This window comes from Lindgomyces ingoldianus (genome assembly GCF_010093535.1).
Source record: "Lindgomyces ingoldianus strain ATCC 200398 unplaced genomic scaffold BDR25scaffold_24, whole genome shotgun sequence".
NCBI classification, from domain to species: domain Eukaryota; kingdom Fungi; phylum Ascomycota; class Dothideomycetes; order Pleosporales; family Lindgomycetaceae; genus Lindgomyces; species Lindgomyces ingoldianus.
This window is the reverse complement of record NW_022985185.1, coordinates 342,727-365,177: the sequence shown is the minus strand read 5'-3', so window position 1 is coordinate 365,177 and position 22,451 is coordinate 342,727. Positions and strand designations below refer to the sequence as shown.

The 22,451-nt window shown below is 49.7% G+C and overlaps 5 protein-coding genes across 5 annotated transcripts; 3 read left to right on the top strand and 2 right to left on the bottom strand.

Annotated features, from left to right (window-relative positions):
* Positions 1 to 3,655: 3,655 nt before the first annotated feature.
* BDR25DRAFT_373023 (Rad4-domain-containing protein) lies at positions 3,656 to 7,938 on the top strand (the record flags this gene model as incomplete). Its single annotated transcript, XM_033697262.1, has 5 exons — positions 3,656 to 3,695; positions 3,781 to 6,920; positions 7,173 to 7,435; positions 7,534 to 7,693; positions 7,744 to 7,938. The coding sequence occupies 5 exons, from the start codon at positions 3,656 to 3,658 to the stop codon at positions 7,936 to 7,938; spliced, it is 3,798 nt and encodes a 1,265-aa protein (XP_033545333.1).
* Positions 7,939 to 8,283: 345 nt separating this feature from the next.
* BDR25DRAFT_290189 (NAD(P)-binding protein) lies at positions 8,284 to 9,488 on the bottom strand. Its single transcript, XM_033688501.1, has 2 exons — positions 9,280 to 9,488; positions 8,284 to 9,186 (listed from the first exon to the last, which is right to left on the bottom strand). Exons 1-2 carry the CDS (start codon positions 9,443 to 9,445, stop codon positions 8,450 to 8,452), a joined length of 903 nt encoding a protein of 300 aa, XP_033545332.1. The 5' UTR covers positions 9,446 to 9,488; the 3' UTR covers positions 8,284 to 8,449.
* Positions 9,489 to 10,125: 637 nt separating this feature from the next.
* Positions 10,126 to 11,280, top strand: BDR25DRAFT_373017 (glycoside hydrolase; the record flags this gene model as incomplete). Its single annotated transcript, XM_033697261.1, has 4 exons — positions 10,126 to 10,226; positions 10,273 to 10,376; positions 10,483 to 11,111; positions 11,170 to 11,280. The coding sequence occupies 4 exons, from the start codon at positions 10,126 to 10,128 to the stop codon at positions 11,212 to 11,214; spliced, it is 879 nt and encodes a 292-aa protein (XP_033545331.1). The 3' UTR covers positions 11,215 to 11,280.
* Positions 11,281 to 11,432: 152 nt separating this feature from the next.
* BDR25DRAFT_231544 (uncharacterized protein) lies at positions 11,433 to 16,443 on the bottom strand (the record flags this gene model as incomplete). Its single annotated transcript, XM_033685382.1, has 3 exons — positions 11,433 to 13,113; positions 13,161 to 13,278; positions 13,326 to 16,443. The coding sequence occupies 3 exons, from the start codon at positions 16,441 to 16,443 to the stop codon at positions 11,433 to 11,435; spliced, it is 4,917 nt and encodes a 1,638-aa protein (XP_033545330.1).
* A 2,506-nt stretch (positions 16,444 to 18,949) lies between these two features.
* On the top strand, positions 18,950 to 22,247 carry BDR25DRAFT_55282 (uncharacterized protein). The gene is made up of 3 exons (XM_033698733.1): positions 18,950 to 19,351; positions 19,407 to 19,502; positions 19,555 to 22,247. The coding sequence occupies exons 1-3, from the start codon at positions 19,112 to 19,114 to the stop codon at positions 22,003 to 22,005; spliced, it is 2,787 nt and encodes a 928-aa protein (XP_033545329.1). The 5' UTR covers positions 18,950 to 19,111; the 3' UTR covers positions 22,006 to 22,247.
* Positions 22,248 to 22,451: the final 204 nt, after the last annotated feature.

Sequence of the window (22,451 nt, the reverse complement as noted above, 5' to 3'; positions counted from 1 at the left end):
ACTACAGAAGAGAGGCAACTATATACTAAAAAAGAGGCCTCCAAACTTCCTAGGAAGTATAATTATTTAATAATATTAATCTAATTAGGGCCTATGCGCTAACATCCTATTCCTAATTAAATACGCCTTATAAGATTACTTAGCTAACTACAAGATAGTAATTAGTTCACAGCTTACAGAACTGTTATAATAGTATATTCATGGTGCTAGGTTTTGCATTTAATCTAGACTAGAATCTTACATGCATTTAGAGGGAAATATTACAGACAACTAAGAACAAGGTTGTCCTAAGAATGTCACCTTCTTGGTGAGTTATGATCTTAAGAGAGTGACAGTCTAGAGAACATCCTTATCTTAAGATGCTACCGTTTTAAGACTATAGCTATCTTAAAACCATAGCTATCTTAAGAACATGTCATATTAGGGTTATAACCGTCTTAAGAACGTATCTGCTAATCCACCTAACATGCATAAGCTCATGGTCCTATGTCATCTCTGCAAAGGGGTATTAGCTACAATTTTAAAATTAGGCTCTACGTCATGCTAATTAAAGCGCTAGAAGATAGAGGGGCCAAAGGTTCTAGAGTTTGTTCTCAGCAATAAGTACTGGCTAGAGGGGCTACAAGCTATACTGAGTATCAGGGTATAATTTAGAGCCTTGAGGTAGAATAGACTCTGGGGGTTGAATTGCAAGTTAAACACAAAGGTAGCTATGGGGCTTCCTTTAGGGAGTCTATATACTGCTGGCTCGCTCGGTTCGCCATGAGCAGCGTGGGCTTATTACGTGACTTACCTCTATCATGGATCGCCCTTGAGGCGCCCGTGTTGATCGTGATCTTGATTACTGTTACAAAATGTAGAGGTAACTAAAGCCACTTTCTAACAGATCGTAACAGGTTGGCTATTAAGACAAAGGTGCTATGACCCCAATTATCTAGAATAATGCTGTCATTAATAATTCAGACAAGCTTAATCTAGCGTAAAGGTAGATATCCCTTCTGGAGTAACCATAAAAAGATAGACTCTAATTTTGTATATGTACACGCAGTCCCCAAAAAATAGTAAAGCACCTCAACACCAACCACACAAAATCTACAAGGTACTAGTTGCACACCATCTTCTTCTAACTGTCCATCATATCTCACGAAAAAGGAGGCTGATGTGGCAGTGTTTCAGAAGTAGGTGGAGGAGGAGCGGGATACATGCTACTATAACCTATAGCCATTCCATTTCCTATCAACCCAATCACGCCGCCCTGTTTTTGAAATATGCTTAATACCCTAGCTGCAAATAGCGCTGAGAATAAAAAGATAAGCCACTAAAGAGTACTCAACGTCTTCCTAGCAGTGATTCAAAAGGCCCACGCAGTCTCATCCTGGGTGAAAAACTCCACGCGCCTGTTGTCTAGCCAATTGCAATGGCTGACGCTAAAGAAAGCCCAACTAACGCCTATATCAACCTAAGCAAGGAGTGTTTTAGTAACTGCCTGCGCTTCTCTGCAGTTAAATTGTCTTTTTTTTGTTTACTGTTTTCAGATGTTGATTTAATAGCAGGATAAGAATTACACTAACAACAAATAAAACACTATCAGCTGCAAGGAGATAAGGAATAATCTTTAACTAGATTGTAAGGGCGAGAGATACCAGGTTTGTTAAATTTGTTGTATTGGTTACCTTGGCGTTAGTTTGTCTTGCCAGAGCTAGACTGGCAGAACACCTTATCTAGTACAGGTGTATGGTGGCGCAGATACCTACTTAAGTATTAGTGAATACTATCAAGCAGGAATAATAATAAATTACTGAAGTAGTTCACCCCTATTACTAAAATTGTTAAAGCTATGCTATTTCTCCCTTCTAACTTTACTGTAAAGATGTTTAGGATGCTAGGCGAGTTAGATACACAGCTAGTAAGACATGATGCTGTATGCAAGTTAGCAGAGATAGAAGTTAGACAATGCTTTAGACATTACTACAGAAAAGGAGAGTTGATATAGGTCAGAGATAAACTTAAAGGCGATAGTTAATGTTTTCTAAAATGTGAATGAATATAGAACTAACAAGATAGCACAATTATGTTCATCACACAGTCGCATACGACTAGAGATACCCATGTGTTGCATTGCCAAAAGGTCAACCTCCTAGCAATCACCCCAGAAGGATATATATAGTCGGACAAATGTACGTGCGACACACCCCCCGCTCGAACAGTATGAATGTGAGAGGTGACAGATCTAATCTCTGCAACACCATGTTTAAGCAATTATTGTTTAAGACGTATCTTGTGTTTGTAGAAGAGGAGAGTAAGCAAGTCTAGTAGCTAGGAGTTTCTTTGGGAAACGTAAAGAACCACTAGTAAGGAGTGTGGCATCTGTGAGTGTTTTAGTGGTCTAGGTCATTTAATCTCAGCACCACGCGTCCTACTTATCCTCTAAGGTCGCTGGATTACTACTTTATTAAGTGATAATGCAAGTCTTATTTTAAGAAGGCTACAGTGTAGGTTCAGAAGGTATGTGTGCGCCGTCGTCTCACGCGATAGTATGCTGAGATATCTCCGTAACAGCGTCTGTGGCGCCGGGATATCAGGCGTTTCCAGTTTGTAGGTGTTCTCCGTGCGACCGTGCTATGACTATCGAGCTCGCGAGTTCTTACTCGTCAGAGGTCCATTCTTCTATTGTTTCCTATTTCAGAACCAACACTTTTCATGGTATCTCCGGGCTTTTTTGTTTAGGAACCATAATTACAAGGTTACCCCCTAAGAGGCGGTGCTAGTAATTTGGAACTTGCGTGGTTCAACAAGTTTCTCCTTCAATTTTCCCATGCCAAGGTTTCCATAGAATTACTGTGGTATCTGGCATACACAATAAGGACCCTTCTCGTAGGTTACTAATACGCATGAGCCGCGCGACAAGCTGCAGCGTCAAACCTATGCAACTCGTCAGCTACCGCTTGCCGAAACCCGGCTTTCTTATTGCTTCAATGACCTGATCAACATTTCAGCACGGTTTTGAAACAAGTGACTCGCTAGCTAGGCTGACAGCTTCGCCGCAACCGATAGCCACGCCGCAGCCGATGTGCTTGACGTTGACACATATATTCGCAAATCCTGAATGGTCTTGAAACCTGGAAGGATCTCGTTGCGCGCGCTTCGTACATGGGGATACCTAGATTATCTTCTCGAAGTTTTGCTTACCATTCAACTTTACTCTTGTTTATAGAAGGTTTACAAGTACATAAAACTAAGGTAGGAAATTATAGTAGAGTCTAATATAGTTTCGTTCACGCATTCTCAACCAAAATTATGCTACTTTATGGCTGATTTATAACCCAGGACAGCTTTAAGGTCGCTTGTTAATACTTAACAGTTTCTGGTGAGTTATACTTGAGGTGGGTGAGCAAGGGCGAGCAGACCTGAGGAGGCCTGAGCCGAAGCTGAGCCGGGACCTGAGCCGGCCTTAGCCACAGTGGCGCTGGATCACATGAGCAGCAGGGGTTGGTCCGTATGCACATTGGGGTGATGTACTGTAACAAGATATTTGAATGTGGAGAGCAGATGTGGAGCACGCATTAGAAAAATCACTTGACGGAGTGTAAAGAGGTGCTGAGTGCACGGACCATAGCACGTGATCGCGCGAGCTTAATGCATCATCGCGGATGAAATGGCAAATTCATGGTGTGAATGCAACCGCGCTTTCCATCGTAAGTGCTTGTTCAGATAATTCCCTTCCTTGCTCATTGGGCCTCTCATTGTAATACTTAGTATACTATCTTGCGACTTCTCTAGTCTGTCCTCAAGCGGTTGATATTTCATTCATCCCCACCGCCGTAAGACAACCAACCCATCTCTGGAAAATCATGGCGGGCCCTCGAAGTAGTATACGTAAACCAGCCTCTGCGCCTACAGGCGGACGGACGACTAGGAGAAGTAAGGCATCACAGGAAGATGCAGAAGTGCCGGAAGTTTTTCAGGGTATGCTCTCTGAGGCGACGGCTTCGAAAGCCGCGGGGTCCGACGAGGACAGCAAGCCGCTGAAGAAACGAAAGACGGCACGATCGATGCGTAACAATGAATCAAATCCTTCTCTTGAGGCTCTTACAGCCCCCCTATCCCTAAACCCCGAAACAGAGTCCCAACGTCCCCTCTCGAAAGCAGCTGCGCCCGACGACGATGCCGACGACGAAACTCACCACATGCTTCAAACAATAACGGAATCTGAAGAGTCGGATGGAAGTGACATGGAATGGGAGGATGCGCTGGCCCCAGGTGACGAGGAAGAGGGCTTAGATGTTGACGGGGACGCTTTGCCTGAGGTGGGTGACATCTCTATCACAATTGGAGGCGATAAAGGTGAGGGAAAGAGGCCAAAGCGGGCCCGGCGACGCGGAATAACGTCTGTCGACAAGAAACGGAGACTTGAAATTCATAAAATGCACATTCTCTGTCTTTTATACCATGTCCATCGGAGAAACACTTGGTGTAACGATGGGAAAGTGCAAGCTATTATGCGGAGAATGCCCTCACCAAAGACGCTCTCAAATCTTGTCCTCAATCCTGAGCTCTCACAATCACAAGCGTCCAAGCGCTTTTTGGATGGCATGCACGAGTTGAAACTGTTGTGGTCGAATCGGTTTTCGGTGACCGCGATTGGGATGCATAAGCCGCGATGGGTCGATGCCGACGTAGAAACCCAATCCTTTTCCCTATTCAACGAACTCGATGATCCCATGGATAGACAAGATTTTCGCAGAGCTGCGACAACACTTCAAGGCTCCCAAGACGTTGGTGCGCAGCTATTCTGTGCTCTCCTCCGCGGAATCGGTGTTGAAGCTAGGCTCGTGTGTTCGCTCCAGTGCCTACCCTTCGCATCTGCAGCACAAGTTTCCACACCTCCGAAGCCGAGCTCTCAAACGAAGGTAATGATTTTAAATCCATATAACAAAGAGGAAGCGCCAAGCCCATCAAAAAGCGCTCTCACGGCAAATCCAAAGGCATCTACACCAGCTCGACCCAAACGACTATCACGACTTGAACGCGCTTTGGGAGAACGAAGCGCTGCATATAACTCAGGCGTTGCTCCTAAACAAAAGAAGAAATATCACACTGCCTACCCCGTCTATTGGGTTGAAGCATTCAACCCTGTGGTACAGAAATGGATCCCAATTGACCCGCTGTCAACCTTCACAGTGGACAAACCAGAGAAGCTCGAGCCTCCACTGAGCTACTCACAAAACAGTCTCGTGTACGCCATAGCGTTTGAAGACGACTCCACCGCCAAAGATGTTACCCGTCGGTACGCAAAGGCCTACAATGCGAAGACCCGAAAGTTCAGAGTCGAATGCACCGAAGGTGGTGCGAAGTGGTGGAAACGGGCGCTCAAACTCTTCAGGCGTGCAGTGCTGCTTGACAGAGATCAAGTCGAGGACGCGGCATTGGCACGTAAGGAGGCTGCGGAAGGCATGCCTAAGAATGTTCAAGACTTTAAAAACCATCCGGTTTACGTGCTTGAACGGCATGTAAAGCAAAACGAGGTAATTCACCCCATGAACCAGGTTGGCAAAGTCAACGTTGGGAGCTCAATGAATCCGAAAATGGAACCAATATATCGACGGAGAGATGTCCATATCGTCAGGAGTGCTGACAGATGGTATCGTCTTGGGCGAGACGTGAAGGGTGGGGAGCAACCGCTGAAACATGCTAAATTAAATAAAGGGTCCCGTCTCTCAATGACGCCAGGGATGGAGATAGATGACAGCCAAGAGGAGGTAGGAGCGGGACTCTACGCAGCCTTTCAGACCGAATTATATGTTCCTCCTCCAGTCGTTCGTGGTCGCGTTCCTCGCAACGGTTTCGGCAATTTAGATCTTTACGTTCCATCCATGGTTCCGAAAGGCGGCGTCCATATTCGTCACCAGCATGCATCTAAAGCCGCGCGGATCATTGGCGTTGATTACGCCGATGCAGTCACCGGATTCTCTTTCAAAGGTCGTCATGGCACGGCTGTTGTTCAGGGCGTGGTTGTTGCTCAAGAATACGCTGAGGCGGTAGAAACCGTCCTTCATGGCATGGAGTATGCACAAGAACAATCTAAGGCTGCCCAGCGAAGTGTAGAAGCCCTAAGGTTGTGGAGAAGATTCTGCCTTGGTCTACGTATCGCACAAAGAGTCAACGCAATCGAGATAGATGGCGAGAAGGGCAATGTGATGAATGTTCAGGAAGAGATTGAGAAGGTAGACAGAGAACTTGCTGCAGCTCAGTTAGCAGGCGGTTTCTTTCCCGAGGGCGGTGACGCTGGAGAGGTATCGGCCCCTTCTTCAAGACTGTTCAAAGGCTCATCTCATAATGATCACTTCGGGGGCGGGTTCGTGCCAAGTGATGATGACGAAGATGACGGGTTTATACTAGATGGATCAAATGGAGACGACGGACTCGGTCATGAAGAACAAACGACCTTCGGCAGCGCTCTTCTTGCACAACAGCATATCCGCCCTCAAAAATCCGATGACTTCGGTGGCGGATTCATGCAGGACGACTATGAAGAAGATGGGGGTTTTGTTTGCGAGGCGTTTGCAACAGCCGGCCCCTCAAATTTAAGAAGCGAGAAACTAGAAGGTAGCTTCATACAGACCGACGGAGCAGCAGAGGGTAGTGGAAGGGACTTCATCCGATCGCGCGACCAAGAACCTAGAAAGAATACTGGTGAGATCACTGCATTAGCGCGTGATCACGAGATGGCTCAGCCCCTTCATGAAGAACCAACAACAAAGCCTTCTTCACAGCTGAATAGCCCCGAAGAGACTATCACTAGCAATCAAGTTCCAGGTGGTGACCAGAAAGAGATATACCTTTCAGTCTCGTCACCTTCAGATGGTGGATCACTACCTCTAGAAGATCCAGAGGACGAAGACGCGGATCCGGAGTGGCTAGTAGAGGCCACTTAATATCACTCCGGAGTAGAGTTTGGATAGCCGATATTTGCATTCGCCAACACTACTTTCATAGTACATCTCGTCACCTAACGTAAAATATGGCCAGGGAAAGTCACGACAGCAATGTATTCTTGTTAACCTTCTACCTAATTCTAGCAATGGATTTGACAGACAACCTCTACCCTAGTAAATCTCCACGCTATCTGATAACATACTGCAGCTTGATTGTACAGTTCTTGACCTAGGTAGTATCTTCCAGTTCTCGCTACTTCTCGTGCCACGGCCTTAGCTTCCATTCACTTCCTCCTTGACATATTCTTACCCCTTCACAATCTCTCTCGTCCTTCCACCTATAATTCCAAACTAGGGCCGCTTCACGAAGTACCCTCTCCCAACCTCAACTACAGCCCACCCTTTAACCTCAACTTTGCTTTCGATCCAGCTCCAATACCCCTTCCTTCAACATGCCCGCCGAGTCCAAGACCCTTGAAGTCCACTGGCCATCCCGCAACGTCTGTTTTGAAGTCTGTCTCTCTCCATCGGACAACGCAGAGCAAACCACAACTATGATCCGAGACAATCTCAAGCTCACTCTGAATAATAGCCTCAGGATCGTCAATCTCTATGGGAAAGAAATCTGGCCTTCGTTCAGTGATATCAAGGATGGCCAGGTTGTAGTTGCGCGCGTCGGAGATGGTATCAATCTTGATGTGCCTGCTCAACAAGGTCACTCTGGTGGTCAAGGCCAAAGATATGACGCAATCATCAGAGTGAGTGTTCCACTTCTTCAAAGTGAGATGTCATTAACAATGCTATGTAGGCTCCTCCTGAGGCCCCCACTGCAGAGGAGAAGAAGAAACAGAAGAAAGCGCGCGATCGTGCTCGATACCGCGCCAACAAGAAGGCGAAAGCACAGGCAAGTGCAACTGAGAAGGAAACTCTCGTATGCAAAGACCGCGTCGCTGCACGAGCTGCAGTGCAGGAGCTAGCTCAGAGCAACGGACCCATGTTATAAATCTAGTCGGCCTCATTAGGATTACCGAGGAGAACTGGGATATCCGGTTGTCCCAGCTGCTTTCTGACTTGGGTTCAGATACCACTACCCCTGCTCCTGGGCCAGTCCCTCTGACGTGGAACCCGCGGCTTCTTGGTGCCCTCGCTATCCTTAGTGAAGCCTATCCAGGCCAGTTCCACTTGATTCGTGAACACTTCCAAGGGGCTATATATGCTCGTGTGGCAGACCCACTGAATGGGACTAACACCAACGAGCTACTCGATGAGGATGTCCTTAGAATCTTGATGGAATGGCCAGGGGAATTAAGTTAGGTTACAAATAGAATATGCAATGGATTAGCCTCATCTTAGTATCCTATTCGCCCTTAAGTTTCCTTTGCTTCAGTAAAACATCTTCAGTGAGATAGGGCATAACTAATGAGCCCTTCTAAAGTTTAAGGTTGGTGGAGGGAGTCTGCCTAAGGTTTCCGTGCAAACGGCTACCTCTTAATTCCCTATCTGCTTTTCCAAGCTTAAAACACCATCGCCCCTCCATCAACAACAATATCAGTCCCGTTAACATACTTCCCCGCATTACTACACAGCAACACCAAAGGCCCCGTCAACTCCCATGGATGTCCCATCCTCCCCGTCGGATTCCGCTTATTCCATATATCTCTCGCTTTCGTCAGTCCCTCGCCCTCATTCAATATCGTATCCATGTATCCCGGACTAATACAATTCACTCTAATCCCATGGACCGTCCACTCAGCCGCCAGACTTTTCGCCAGACTCAGCAATGCCGTTTTGCTAGAATTGTAGGCAACCTGAGGTTGCGGGAAGTTTGTTGAATGTGCGGAAATTGAAGCCGTGAAGATGATACTCCCGCCAGTACCTTGCACCAACATTTGTCTGGCCACGGCTTGCGCGCACAGAAACGAGCCAGTGAGGTTGATGTCATGGGTTCGACGCCATTCTGCGACGGACATATCGAGTGCGTGTGTGCACCCAACTATGCCTGCAAAACAGCACAGCATGTCGATGCTACCGAGGACTTTGACTGCAGACTCCACTGCGGAGGTTATTTGCGCTTCGTCCCGGACGTCAACGGCTTCGGTGATGATACGTCGGTCTGGGAAGGACGCGTGTAGGGTCTTGACGGATTCGAACGCTTGCTCGGGATTCAGATCCCAGAGTGCGAGGCCCGAGGCGCCGTGTTCGAGGAGGGCGCGGGCTGCTTCGAGTGCAAGAGTTCCGGCGCCGCCGGTTACTAGAAACATGTCAATTGATGTTGGGCTGTGCGGGAATTTTGATAGGTGGGATTTGGGTTAGGTTTAATACCCTCAGATTATACATCACATACTGATGGCGTTGCCCTTGATCTGGAATCTGTACTGTGCTCTCTGAGCTAAAGAGAGATTGTCTGGCGGAGGCTTGGGAGCTGTCAAGGGGTTGGTTAAGGTGGAGAGCTGCATTTCCGGGAGTTGACGGTTGACAAGAGCGGCGCGTTCGTTCGCATTGTCGGGCATTTTGACGATGTCGAGACTTAAATCCTTAAGGTGTTCAGAAAAGATGGAGGCGCTGTGTAACAATGAAGTAAAATTGAGGTCGTTATACATACCCCGCCTCAACTACCCCTCCACGTTCACCCTGCTCCAATGTCGCCAACATCGGAAAATCCCCCACAGCCGCTTTCCCCGATCCAGAAAACGCACCCTATTCATCCTAAACCGCCTATTTCATCTCCCCAAATCCTCCTCACTTGATGCCTAAACCTGCCATATATTAGCCATCCCAATGGCAGTTTCCCCACCATTCCATCAATGTCCACATGCCTGCTTTCGCATTCGCCAATTCGCAATGTTCCAGCTGTGCCACCCCCGTCCTATTCCCATCAACGCCCTAATCAAAATTTCATATAGCACATCATCAAAATGCCATGACTAAAGTCAGAGAATGGAGTCACAGGCTAGTTTGTTAATATCTAGATAGTGTAGTTTGCAAGTGTTTCATGGATTGCTACTACTCCTGTTCGGGCCGACACTGCTCGGGAATAACTATTGGCCTAGAGACGCTCCTGGATTTGCGCGTACTCTACTTCGAGGATGTTGTAGAAGGTAAGCATATCTGGGTTTTTATATAAGATATAGCGCTCGATCTACAGACTCCTGTCCTAAGATCAAGCTGATTGACTACTTTTTTCGTCGTCATGAAGCCCTCTTTGGTGACTAGTCTCATTGCATTTGCAAATGGAGCATACGCCCATGGAGGTGTTTATTCGTACGAAATTGATGGTGTGCATTATGATGGGTATGTCTCGTCCCTCTTATCTTAATTCTACTAACATGTATCTGAGGTACAAATGGTTCGACCCACCAGACAACCAAACTAATCTCATGCAACGTCGATGGTACTACTGGCCCGTCCAAGATCCGCTCTCAGAAAATATAACCTGCAATTGTGCGTGATCCAACAATAATCCAAACAGTTTTAATCAACTCTCCGGGATAAGATTAAACTACATAAACCCTTATTACACTTTCGTCTCTACTAAACCCCCTTCCAGACAACGGCGCCGCAGTCCCTTCGGCTTTCCACGCCCCCGTCCACGCCGGCCACACCATTACCGCAAACTGGTCCAACAACTACCCCTTCGACAAACCCGGCGAACCCTTCTACTGCGACCCCGCCATGACGAACCGCACTTGTCCCGCCGGCTTCACCTGCGACTTCTCCTGTATGTACCACCACTGGTACCACGGACACGGACCTCTAACAGCCTACCTTGCCCGTTGTCCCCCTTCCCCCAACGGCTGCTCTGACGCCAATCCCTCCACCCTTTCGTGGTTCAAAATCGCTGAAGAAGGCCTGCGGCCAAACCATAGCATCACTGACGCTGGAGCATGGATGCAAGGTGATTTAGGGGCGACAGTGGACCATGCAGCTCCAGGCTGGACTGTGCGAATCCCCGCGAGGCTCCGGGCTGGGAATTATTTGATTCGGCATGAAATCCTGATGATTGAGCTCGATCCACCGCAATTCTATCCGGAGTGTGCACAGTTGGCGATTGAGGGTGATGGGGATGCAGAGCCCGGACAGGAGTATTTGGTCAAGTTTCCTGGGGCGTATCAGTGGAGTGATCCGGGGATTAAGGTTAGTGGAACGTTGTACTATCCCGAGGGTAGGGCTACAAGGGTGAGTTTGAACCTGTTTTTGCTAGGTTATTGAGGAAAATAAGTTCTGACGTTGGTAGAATTATACTGTGCCTGGGCCAAAGATATGGACAGGGGAATTTTGAGATAACGGTTAAAAATGGGGGGATGAACTGAGCGGGCGTGGAAAGAAACAAAGGAGATCTGAAGAGCAAGAGTGGAAAGTTTGGATAAATGTTGATTAGAGCTTCAAACGAGTACTACTAATATGATACACGATGATACTTATGCAATCTAATGCATCAGCAAACATATCCAGAAAGCATACACATGAACATGTCCAAAATGGTGTAGCAAACCACAGCTATGGTGCCCCATGCTGTTCCTTTGGGATGGCTTGAGCAGCTGGGCCGTCTTTCGCAGGCCCTTGCGTCCTACCTCCTCTTCCGCCACCGCGACTGCCTCTGTAACCCTTGCCCCTTCCCCTACCTCTTTCGCCGCCTTCCTGTTCTGGGATTGATTTTGGAACCGTAGACTCATGAGGCACGAATGTTCCACCGACATCTCGGCTCCCTTTACCTCGCTCAGAATCTTCCTCGACATCTTTCTTGTCTTTCCCCTTATTTTTACCTCGGCCTCCTCGACCCTTCGGCCTACTTCTATTGACTTTAGCGGCCCTCTCATCAGCTCTTTTCTTCTGTTCTTCCTCCTGAATGACTCTCTTACTCTCCTGATCCCACCATTCCTGGAACTCTTGCTCCTGTTGAATCTCCTGCAGACTCCGCTTTGCAGCAGCGTCGCGGACATAGTTCTTCTCAGCTAGTTGCTGAGAGAGAATCTCGTTCATGCTGAGATGATGGTTTGGAGAGGTTGACGAATGAGATGGAAGCGGGATATGGCGGACCGAGTGCGGCGTCGGAATAGGATTTGTTGAAACCGACATTCCAGGACCTAGTGCGGATGCTGGACCGGTTTGTAATGATTTAATGCTACGAGAAGCAGACCTAGAAGGCTGGGAAGGCTGTGACTCTTTCTGTTTAGACGTTATACCACTATTTGCAACGGTTTGGCGCATGGTTAATTGCGGTGTGCTTGGAGTCCGTGAAGGCTGGGAAGGGGTGACCATCGCAGGGCTGTTGATCGGAGTAGGCTTTCGCTGGGACATAGCTTGCCATGGTGATACTGTGGGCGGAGTGGGTTGCGGTTTCTCAATGGTCGCTGGCTGTCCAAGTTGCTGAGCCTGGTGCAATCGCTTTCGCTCCTTCTGAGACATCTTAGCTTGGAAAGAAGCAGACGGCTGCTCCTCAATTGCTTGTCCACTTAGCCCAAGTGTCAAGCCTGAGGGTTTATCACTAGATGCCTGAGCCATGATATCCTTCAGGTCAAGTTTTGCGCCTCCCAATGGCGTTGAACCCCACGGCCTTCCAGGGGCTCTCATCTCTTTCGTAACAATCGGTGACATTGAACCAGGCAATTGAGGAGTTGTGGTTTCTTCAATGCCTAACCCATGTGATGAAGATCGACTTTTCCTTCGAACTTCTGACCAAGCTTCATCTGGCGAGCCAATGGGAGTTTGGATAGGGTGTTTGCTTGCCGACCGGCTCGTAAATTGAGAGGGTTGTATCTTGTTGTTCGTTTTCTCTTCTTCTTCTTCCTCGTCAGACATTTCAAATATAAGATCTGGAACTGAGTTTTTGTCCTTCAAAGCGGGAAACATATGCGGACTATCCGCGCCTGGCTTGGTTTCTCGTGAAGTCTTTCTGCGGTTTCTCTGTCGCAATGGTGACGTCGAAAGTTCTTCAAGACTTTGCGCTCGGAAGGAAGACGAAACAATACCGTCGCTATCGGAGAACTTGTTCGATAGCACAATTGCGTCTATTTTAGCGCGCTTTCCTCTTTCAATCCTCTCCGCAAGTTCAGGATATTTGTCGAAAAGAATAGCCTCAGCTCGTCCACTCCTTGCAAATGGCAGGGTTGCTAGTTGGTTATCGCGAACAACCTGGTTCAGTTCAAGGATAAGATCGTCATCCAACTCGTCGAGGGAACTAGAGAACTTGTTAAGGCGAATCTTGAGATATTGTCATTAACGTACCCGTTTTGCATGACCGCCTCCAAGCTAAGGCACACATATTCTAGAGCTGCATCTTTAAATTCGGAAACAGAACTAGGTGCGATGGCATTGAGTAGGGAACAGACGTTCCTGGCATTGACTAAATTACATTAGCAGCCTTCGTAATTTTTGCAGTATTATACATACCATAATGGCCGATCAACCGTTGACAGATCTGAGACAATCGATCAAGCATCAACTCGTTCGCGACCGACATGACATCCATGATGTGGTCAAGAAGCTCTTCAAGAGCGAGGGAGTCATTCAAGTCCTCGCTATTCACCTCGTCAAAAAGCTCCTCGCCAGCATCAGCATAAATGTGGCGGACAACAAGCTCGAAGAGGCGTGTTTCGACATGCTTAAGATCAATCCTAATCTGTTTAGATTCCTCGGTGCGCCTGCTGGAGAGCCATTGGCCGCCGGCTCGACCTCTGAAGAGGCCATCGAAGAAGGGACATCGTTGGCAAATGATATCAGAGTGAAGAGACATCTCGCCATCTGCAAGTTCTACGATTATATTGCCACTTTCGAAGAATGATGGGTTTTTTACCGCCAATTGCATATCCATGTTCAGCGACTTTCTTGGATTCACCATCTGACGTACAGCTGGTTCGAGTTGACGAAGCTCGAGGCGTGACGCTATTCTCATAAGCTCAGTTCGCACTAAGCGATACCTGTATGCCATCTTCGGAAACTGCCGGGTGACGTTCCAGAAATCCACGATCGAGTCCGTGTAGGCATACAAAGTTAAATTGAAGACCGTAAGAAAATCCAGACCTTGGAACGTTACAGTAGTTCTGTCACCACTACGGGTTAAAGACATGATATCTTGCATGTCGAAAGTGCCTTCTGTGGTTCGGAACTCGATCATTGCGTTCCTGAATACTCGACTACGCCCTGATAATATGAACTCGTGCGCGGGTATGCGGAGATCCGAGAGGGTTGTTGAAAGTTCCAGGTCATAGGAACGACCAGAAGATAGCATGGATGAGTGGAGTATATCAATTATTTCCGCCTCTAGATCTTTTGACTTCAAAGCACGTTTGCGCAGAGACTGGGCATTTGATGGTCGTTGCCAGAACCGTGGGCTGGGATTTTCGTCATCAGAGCTTTCTTCGTAGTTAGAAAGCTCATGGAAAGAGAGAAGAGGTGCAACATCTTTCCATAGGAGTGGCTCATCGACCCCAATTTGAGTTTTAGTGACATTGCAGTCCTTTCGGATTGCTGCGTATGCACCAAATGCAGATGCTCTTACAGCGATAACCCGGGTCAGGCCTGGAACTCTTAAAAATTTGTAGTCTTTGGGTCTGTAGTCATCAATCCTGGCCGCGGTTGCATTCTTGATTGTAGCTCGTTTCGTCCGTCTCCAGACGCTGCCAGCATCAGTGGTCAAGATGATGGATCCATCCTGATCAACACCAACGTCTCTTGCTGCCATATGGGCTCTCTTCGAGGACCATATCCGGTATGGCTGCGACAAGGCACCACGGATTTGTTTCGGATTGGTGGTAGAGGTGCTGGAATCAAGGCTTGGTTCAGATCGTCGACTAACTGAGACGGTGAAGACTTCTCCGGATGTTGAGAGCGCGCAGATAGTGTCACCACCAGATGTAATCTTACTTATCCTATTGGGAGTAGACTCGTACTTTGTTGTAAGCCAGCTCTCCTTCAAGAAGTAGTTAGTGAAGCCATCCAGAGGGAAATTCAGCCTTGCGTATCCGTAGTTTGCGAAAACCCAGACCTCCCGAGTCTCGAGCAGACAAATAGTGGCTCCTTCTATAGCTGACACAGATGTGATGGATGATGCGAATAGGGAGGCTGCAATCTTCCTTGGGATGACCTGAATCTCGAGCGAACGAGCATCAGAATCAACAATGCCGAGCTGCCCTTCATTTTTACCAAAAGTGTAGAGGGATGCGGTAGTATGGGCGACTGAGTGGATACGCGATGCCGCGATGCCAATGATTATTTCTCGTTTCAGTGGGCCGAAGATTTGACGAGGAATAGTTGAGATGGGGTCGTCGTCTTTGACGCTTGGCTTTGGAAGTGTATAGCCTAGTTGGCCGAAGGCATTATTGCCCCAGGAGTAGATTTCCCCTTCGTCAGTTATGGCGAGTGTGTGATTCTGACCCAATGCAATCCCAGAAACCTTCTTCTGTGCCAGTCCGCCGCCCTCAATGCAAGTGAACTGGTACCGGGTAGTCTCATTTCCCGTTCCAAGGCGGCCCCCGGGGCCATGCCCGCACATGTAAAGATTTGATACAGGGTCAGTCGTAAGCACAGCGGTATGCAGCTTAGACATTTCAAAGTCCTGGATTATGATAGGGGTGTGTCGAATATTGATTGGAAGATCCGCGATCGCTTTTGGCCGAAGGGCTTCAGTGGTTTGAAGAGACACACCCAAAGAAGCCCAAGATTGAACTTGCCTTTCGTGGTGTTCGTGATAGAAACGCTGGAGCAAATGATCCGGTCTTCTCAGAATGATGCGCTCTGGAAATTGGCGATCGTCCTGATCTCCAAATCCAAGCGTCACGTTCTTATTGCTGCCGAAGGTGTATGCTTCATCACCACCAAGGGAGACAAGCGGAACTATAACTCTCTTGCGAGCTTCGTCGTCTCTGTCGCCGCTATCCCCGTGAGCGACTTCGTCATCTGAATCTGTATCATGGACGGGCCCCTCTTCTGGTCTTAATGTTCGATCCTTAATGGTCATGGAGAACAGATCTAGAGGACCGTATCCTTCTTTATCTTTGATTTTGACAAGCCCTCGCGCATGCTGGTTGTATCCACCAGAACCGTGACCTAGAATATCCTGCGCATCGCGGTTGAGTATCATGCGCGCAATGGCAATGTTCCCAAAATAGAAAGCCCGATGCAGCGCCGTCCATCCGTTCTCCGCATCCTGGATGTACAAGTCGGTGAAGGGGTGGTCTAGAAGAATCTGAGCGAATGCAATGGCGTTTTCCAAAGATGATGACGCCGCTTGGTGCAGTATAGTCAGTCCGGTTCCGTCGCGACTGTTTATATCTGATCGAGTCAGATGTACTGCAGCTTGGCCCATAGGCTTCCGTCCTTTTGTGCTCAGAATGGGGGATGCCCCATAGCTTCCGGGGCTACTGTTCACAGCAGCTCCAAGGCTTCCTCCCTGCCAGCCAACAAAGCCTTTCTGTGCTCCTGGTCGTGTGCTATGGGAGGGCTGCTCCAGGATGTGCCGGAAGCTGTCGACATCATCTTCAAGGTAGTATTTCCAGAGGTAGCCGCTCATGTGCTGAATGGGATATGGAGCAATCCTGCCGCTTCGACAAGGAGCACCTCGCTATGACCTCGCCGGGCCAAAGCGTATTTAAAGGTACCGAATGCGAAGCTGAGGAAGACTCCAAAGCAGAGCACCGGGCACTACAATGGCTGGTAATGCCAGGTGGCAAGGGCAGACGTTCTTGCGGTCAGCGTGTGGCTTGAGTATAGGAGATACGGCGGCGCAAGGTGATCTAGGAAAAGCCGGTAGATTGGGGATTTGTTGACACTTTCGGCCTGTGATACGCAAGTCGTGTCGTGGGCAACCGATCGAGAGCGGGCGAACGGTACTATCTATGACGAAACTTGTAACGAGAAGATGGCGGGCTAGAGGAAGTGGCGGCCAGTCGCGAGGCAATCGATCGAGCCAAATAGGTCTTGAGAGTATTCCTAGAGCTTCCGGTGAGGAGTGGGAGCGGAGGGCGATTGTATGTTGTTGGTTGCTGGCGATAATGCGGGATATTGCGGTTTGTGATGGACAGACTCATCGCGACTCATCCCCGCCGACCAATCACGGCGGGGGAAGGTCCACGGGCTCCTTCCCTTGGGGAACGTTCCTCATTCACCACTCTACTTCACGATATCCGATGGGTACACATGGCATGGGACACAAGAAGGATTTGAAGGGTTGTTAATGTTAGAGAGTAGATGCCTCCACCGGTAGCTCAGCCTATATATTGAAGCGCACGTTCGTTCTCCACACTGACCTGGCGGTGAACGTTCTCTCTGCAAATGGTGGCTTGGCATCGATTTTGTTCTTCCACGACTTTGGTAAGTGTAGCTGGCGAAGAAGAGCAATTGTAGTCGAGAGAGGCTGCGCTTGTTGCAGAAGCAGTATGGCACCACTCGAGCCTCTTCCAAGAGATATTGATCGTCGGCGTTGAGGGTACCGTGCAAAGATAATACCAAGGGAAATGTCACGCTAGTCGAAACAGTCAACCTTGGAGAGCTTTTGCAAGACTCAAGGCTCCAGGCATACGGATTCCAACGTCTGCACCGTTGCCTGGCGTGTGAACTGGAAATTATCGATGGGGCTCAGTTCCCTGCAGAAGACCATCAGCATTTTCGGCCAGACACAGCTCGTGTCCTGGTTCGCCGTCAGACTCCAGACAGGAGAAGCGCTGGGTCCAATGACTGGGAAATGTCCTCACAGAAGCATCCATCTGCTCAATTAGTGTCCTGCAAACTCTGGAAGTCACTGAATTTCTTCTTCTCTGAATTCTCTCTCCGCATTGTTCTTAGCTGCTTCCGTCAGTTCATGCATACTAGGCCACCGTGGAGAGCAGTCAAGCGGCGAAAACATATCCAATAGGAGGGAGGCGCCGGGAGGCAAACTTCGTGACACAGGCAACAGTCGACGCAAAGCTGCAAACTATTTTGTCTGCCACCTCAACGTCTTGGAGTCCGTTAGCAAGGCAGCTGTCGAGGATCAATCTATTGATGAGTGATGCAATTCTCAAGCCAATGAGACATCCTCGAGCTTCATTAACAAGTCATGTCTTTTGACTATCCGACGTTCTGACCGGCGGCCTCTGTAGCACAAGAAGAAGCTTGAAGTGGATCTTGTGTAACCGGTCAGCACCCACCCCACAGTCTCGAGGGGGTGGCTCTTTGGGCTCACGGCTCGACGAGGCAAATGGGGCGAAGTTCAGCAGGGCTGGTGGAGGCTCTGGGACAGGCTCTGAATGGCGCTGCATGGTGGCGGCCCAATTGGCTTCCATCTGGAAAAGGGCGGCCCCTTGAAGCTGGCTCGCAGACAGAAAGGTCGATGAGGTTGATGAGGGCGAGTGCATGGAGAGTGTCGTGATCTCAGCTTGTTGTCGCCTTTGAGCTGGGTGGTCCTTGTCAATGGAGTCGCCTATGGTGCCAAGTCGGCGCTAGAAAGTGTCTCGGATCGCAGCCGCGCCCCAGCCCGCAGTGCGCGATGCTTGATGGAAGAGTGTGAGCTCCATGCTCGTCACAGCGTCCAAGAGTCAGGACGAAACGCCCTCTACCCTCGATCCTGTCCTGCCAGCAACTTCCAGTACCTTTTGCAGCCTCATCCCTATCCGCGCTTTTCCTGCGCCGCTGCCGCTCGCGCTCTTGCTCTTGTGCGAGCACCTCGTCTCAAGCCCGGTCATCCTGCTATCAGTAATAAGCGTCATTCGGAACAGTCACATGGAGCCTCCCACAGCTTCTTGACTCCCGCTTCTCAACACTCTTTGACAGGCCCGCGCCATCACCCACGCCCAATCCCATTTGACTGCTCCCGTATCCCAAATTCATCCTTCGTCTGCGCTGCGGCCCCATCCATCAACCTCCACAAGGGTCCTTAACCTTATCGCCGCGCCTCAGGCACTTGCAAGCTCGAGCTCTCCACCACAACACCCTGCAAAACACTGCGCACCATGGCTGCTGCCTGTGCTCCTAGCCATTAACACCCTTTCTCGCATGCACCTGTCTACCGAGAGACCTTTCTGACTATCACGATTTGACCCAGACTAGCTGCTCCCCGCCCGTAGCTCTCGTGATGGCTTCCATCAATATCTGCCTCTTCCAACCACAGCGACGATAGCCGCCTTAACTACGCCCGCAATTCAATACACCACCCACAGCTCGTCTTGACGTACCCCTTGAGCTCCTTAGAGGTCTCTCACACCATGCATCCCTACCCTCGCCCTTGGCCGAGAACTGCCTCCCCGGCCAACAATCTTCAAACAAATCCTTCCCGAACCAACAACCAGCGGGATCCCGCTTCAGAGCGATCCTCACCCTACTCAGACACTGCACCTTACAGTGACAGAAGTATTGACGACGGCGACGGCGAGATGGTGGGTCGCACCGAGCAGATGTCGGAAACGGAGCAGAAGACCTATCAGAAGGTCAACCAGGTGATACAGGTGAGCGGCGTGCCATTGCCCTCAATATAAATCACCAATGCTAACAATTCTACAGAATTTCTTCACCAAAGCCGCACTCACTATCATCTCCTCTCGTGTGATACTGCCACAAAGCTATAACAAACAAGGCGAACTAAAACAGAACAAATGGGTGTGTACTCGGCAATCAACTTTGACAAACCCAGTGCTGATACAATCTGCAGTTCAATGTCGTTCTCGATGACACGGATGTCCTCCTGCAAGACCTGAGGGAATGGAAAGCCATGGATGCGGTCCAGGGGCAGCACCCATCTCTCTGTATCGAGATATATCTAGACATCAAAGGTCTGGGACATAAACAGTCGCTGGTCGTGCACGACGACCAGGGTAAACGGTGGGACGTCGCCGAAGCTCTGAATGTGCCCGTCGAGTCTACTTCTCGGCCGCCCAGTCGCATCGGCAAGTCGACGCAGCTTGTGCTTGAGCGATGGAAAATTCACGTGGGAGATAAAAACGCAGTGCATCCTTCAGAACTGCAAGATCCGCTGCCGAATGTGTACAAGAAAGCGGTAGTGCTGTTCCGATCGCTTTATGCCTACCTGCGGTTTCTACCAGCTTTTAAGTACTACAAAAGCATCGCGAAACAGCCTGCAAGCAAGCCATCATTGAAGCTCCATTATCGCATTTTCAACGGCGATTTCAAAAGCCCCCGGCCCGACACGTTGGGCATCCCACTGTACCCAACTTCAGAGGTTGTTACCGAGAGCCAAGTGTTCACGCCGTCGAATTCACCCATCGGCCCATTGTGCATCTCAGTACAATATCGTACCAACTGTGAGTTCAGCGTGGATGACTCGGAATCGTTGTTGAGCTCGCATTTTATGGGGATAGATGATACGTATCTTGAACAGACGAATCGGGATGTCAGTCAGGTACCAGGCTCGCTACCAGTGAACAAATTGAACCCGCATGGCACTCCAGATTTAGGCCAAGCATATGGAAGCATGTCGACCTTCCATCAGGTTGGTCCAGCCACGGGAACAAGCCCAATGTCGGCGCTGCGAGCTGCACGAGACATGCCCTCGTCGTCGCCAGCCGAATCGCCTCCTCAGAAGCTTCCGCCGAACCATCGCATCGCACAGGGCTCCAAGTCATCTCTCCGGTCCGCAGACGCGCCGTCCTATCAGAGGCGGACATCTGTTTCATTCCAGCCATTCAAAGCGGGCTCACTGTCGTCGTCACCTGCCCCGGGTCCAGTCGTTCCTCCCTCACCCGGCAGCTCGGTAGGAAGGCCCGGGAGCTCATTGGGACGCGCGCCTGCCTCTGTCCCGAATGCCCTTACCCAGCCGCGAAACCGCACCTCGTTGACGGCGCTCCCCCAGGCCGCGCTGCGAGCCCCTTCCCTTCCGAATGAGACGGCTATCGCCTCGTCCGCCTCCAGCTCGCCGAAGCCTGCCCCTATCACCCGCTACAACAGCAGCTTCGGGCCCCGGCGAAATCGCTTTTCTTCCGGAGGCGGCAGTAAGACGGAAGACGACAACCTCAGCAGCGGGAAGGCCAGCGGAGCTTCGTCGCAGCAGCCCGGTTCTGACGTCATCAACGAGGGAGAGGGTGCGAGCTCCGGATCCATCAAGACAGATGACGAAAATATATCAGACTTTCTGAAGCTCCTCGAGCAGAAAAAAGATCTGAAGAGCTTCAACCGCAGCGACAATGCATCTCGTGACGCCACAATGCGCCGGACAACCGCCCAGCTTTCCAAGTATCAGAGGATGAAGGACTCGCATGCAGCCCTCTCGGATTCAGTTTCGTCTTCAATGCTCCTCCATCGGTCATCTTCATCGTCCAGCCGCCAGTTATCTAGCGTTCCTCAGATGGTTGCTGGCACTTCTGTCTCTACATCGTCATCCCCTGGAAAACCTATCTCTCCCCACACTCCTCACACCCCTGCCATCCCGTCTCGACTCAGTGCGAACAGCATCATTGAATATGAGCCACGGCGAAGTAGAAGCCGCCCCAGTCAGCCATCACGTGAGCAAGCAATGGCAGGCGTACGAGAACCAAGCGAACGCGAAGAGCAAGGTACGAATGCTATCGACATCCCTACATCACCACGACCATGGAACTATATTCGCAGGTCAAGTTCTGTAGCTCAGCAGAATCGTACCATGGAAGATGAACCGGATATCTTCGGGCTCCGCTCTGCCAGCCTCCCAACAGAGGAGGTCGACCGAGAGAGGGACCTCCAACGAATTACTACAGCAGACCTAACATCCAGCGGATTATTCGCCCAGACGGAGCTCCTTGCCAGTACCGGCCGGGGTGACCAGCCAAACGACACTCTCGGCCCAGATTCACGGGGGGACATGCCTCGCCCTCTATCTACGTCGGATATTCCTGCAAGACGAGGTCAACATACGGGGAGCAATAGAGGTCGTGGGGGACTTTTGTCTCATCACGGTTCTTCTTCCAGTCTCACGACTGGCGGCACGAGCTCCACCGAGCGACAAAGCCGATACAACTTCTCAAGCCGGCCTACGCTCCAAGATGACGACGAGCCCTTATTATTCCAAATGAGCGAGATTGGAGTAGGCTCTAGAAGGAGTCTAGAGGAGGGAAGGGGAGGCTCCAGCACCGGGAGCGGAGGAAAGAGAGGATCATCATGGCTCCGATAACGTCTATCAGAGAGCTTCCTTTTCCTGGTGTCGTCATTTCTAAATGTTATTATCATTTGCAACTTGGCGTTCAACGGCCCCCATTTTGGCATGAGCGGCGGCATTCTCTTCCGTGCTTCTTAGTGTTTATTTCTGTTTGTTTTACCTTTTTCTTTCTCCCCACTCTATATACTCATACATTGGTGTTAGTCGAGTAAACATATAAGCCATCTAGCGAGCGAGCGAGCGGTCGATCGAGCATATATTTTCATCTTGGTTCTGAACATGCAAGCCAAATTGATTGGAATGGGGACCCTTGGACGAATGGATGAACGGGACCGTTCTGGATGCAAATGGCCTGCTTTGAACCCGGCGTATGGTATTCGTGGAGGACTATCTGGGTCTTTCTGTCATCTACCGTTTGTGCGCTGCTCTTAGCCTAGCTCTTGATAGATTTGTAGGGTCTG

Excerpts from the sequence above, each read along its gene's own strand:
- BDR25DRAFT_290189 (XM_033688501.1), bottom strand. The coding sequence starts at position 9,445 with ATGCCCGACAATGCGAACGAACGCGCCGCTCTTGTCAACCGTCAACTC. Across the intron at positions 9,187-9,279 it reads GATCAAGGGCAACGCCATCA|TAACCGGCGGCGCCGGAACT; the intron begins GTATGTGATGTA and ends ACATGTTTCTAG.
- BDR25DRAFT_55282 (XM_033698733.1), top strand. The coding sequence starts at position 19,112 with ATGCATCCCTACCCTCGCCCTTGGCCGAGAACTGCCTCCCCGGCCAAC. Across the intron at positions 19,352-19,406 it reads AGGTCAACCAGGTGATACAG|AATTTCTTCACCAAAGCCGC; the intron begins GTGAGCGGCGTG and ends ACAATTCTACAG. Across the intron at positions 19,503-19,554 it reads AACTAAAACAGAACAAATGG|TTCAATGTCGTTCTCGATGA; the intron begins GTGTGTACTCGG and ends TACAATCTGCAG.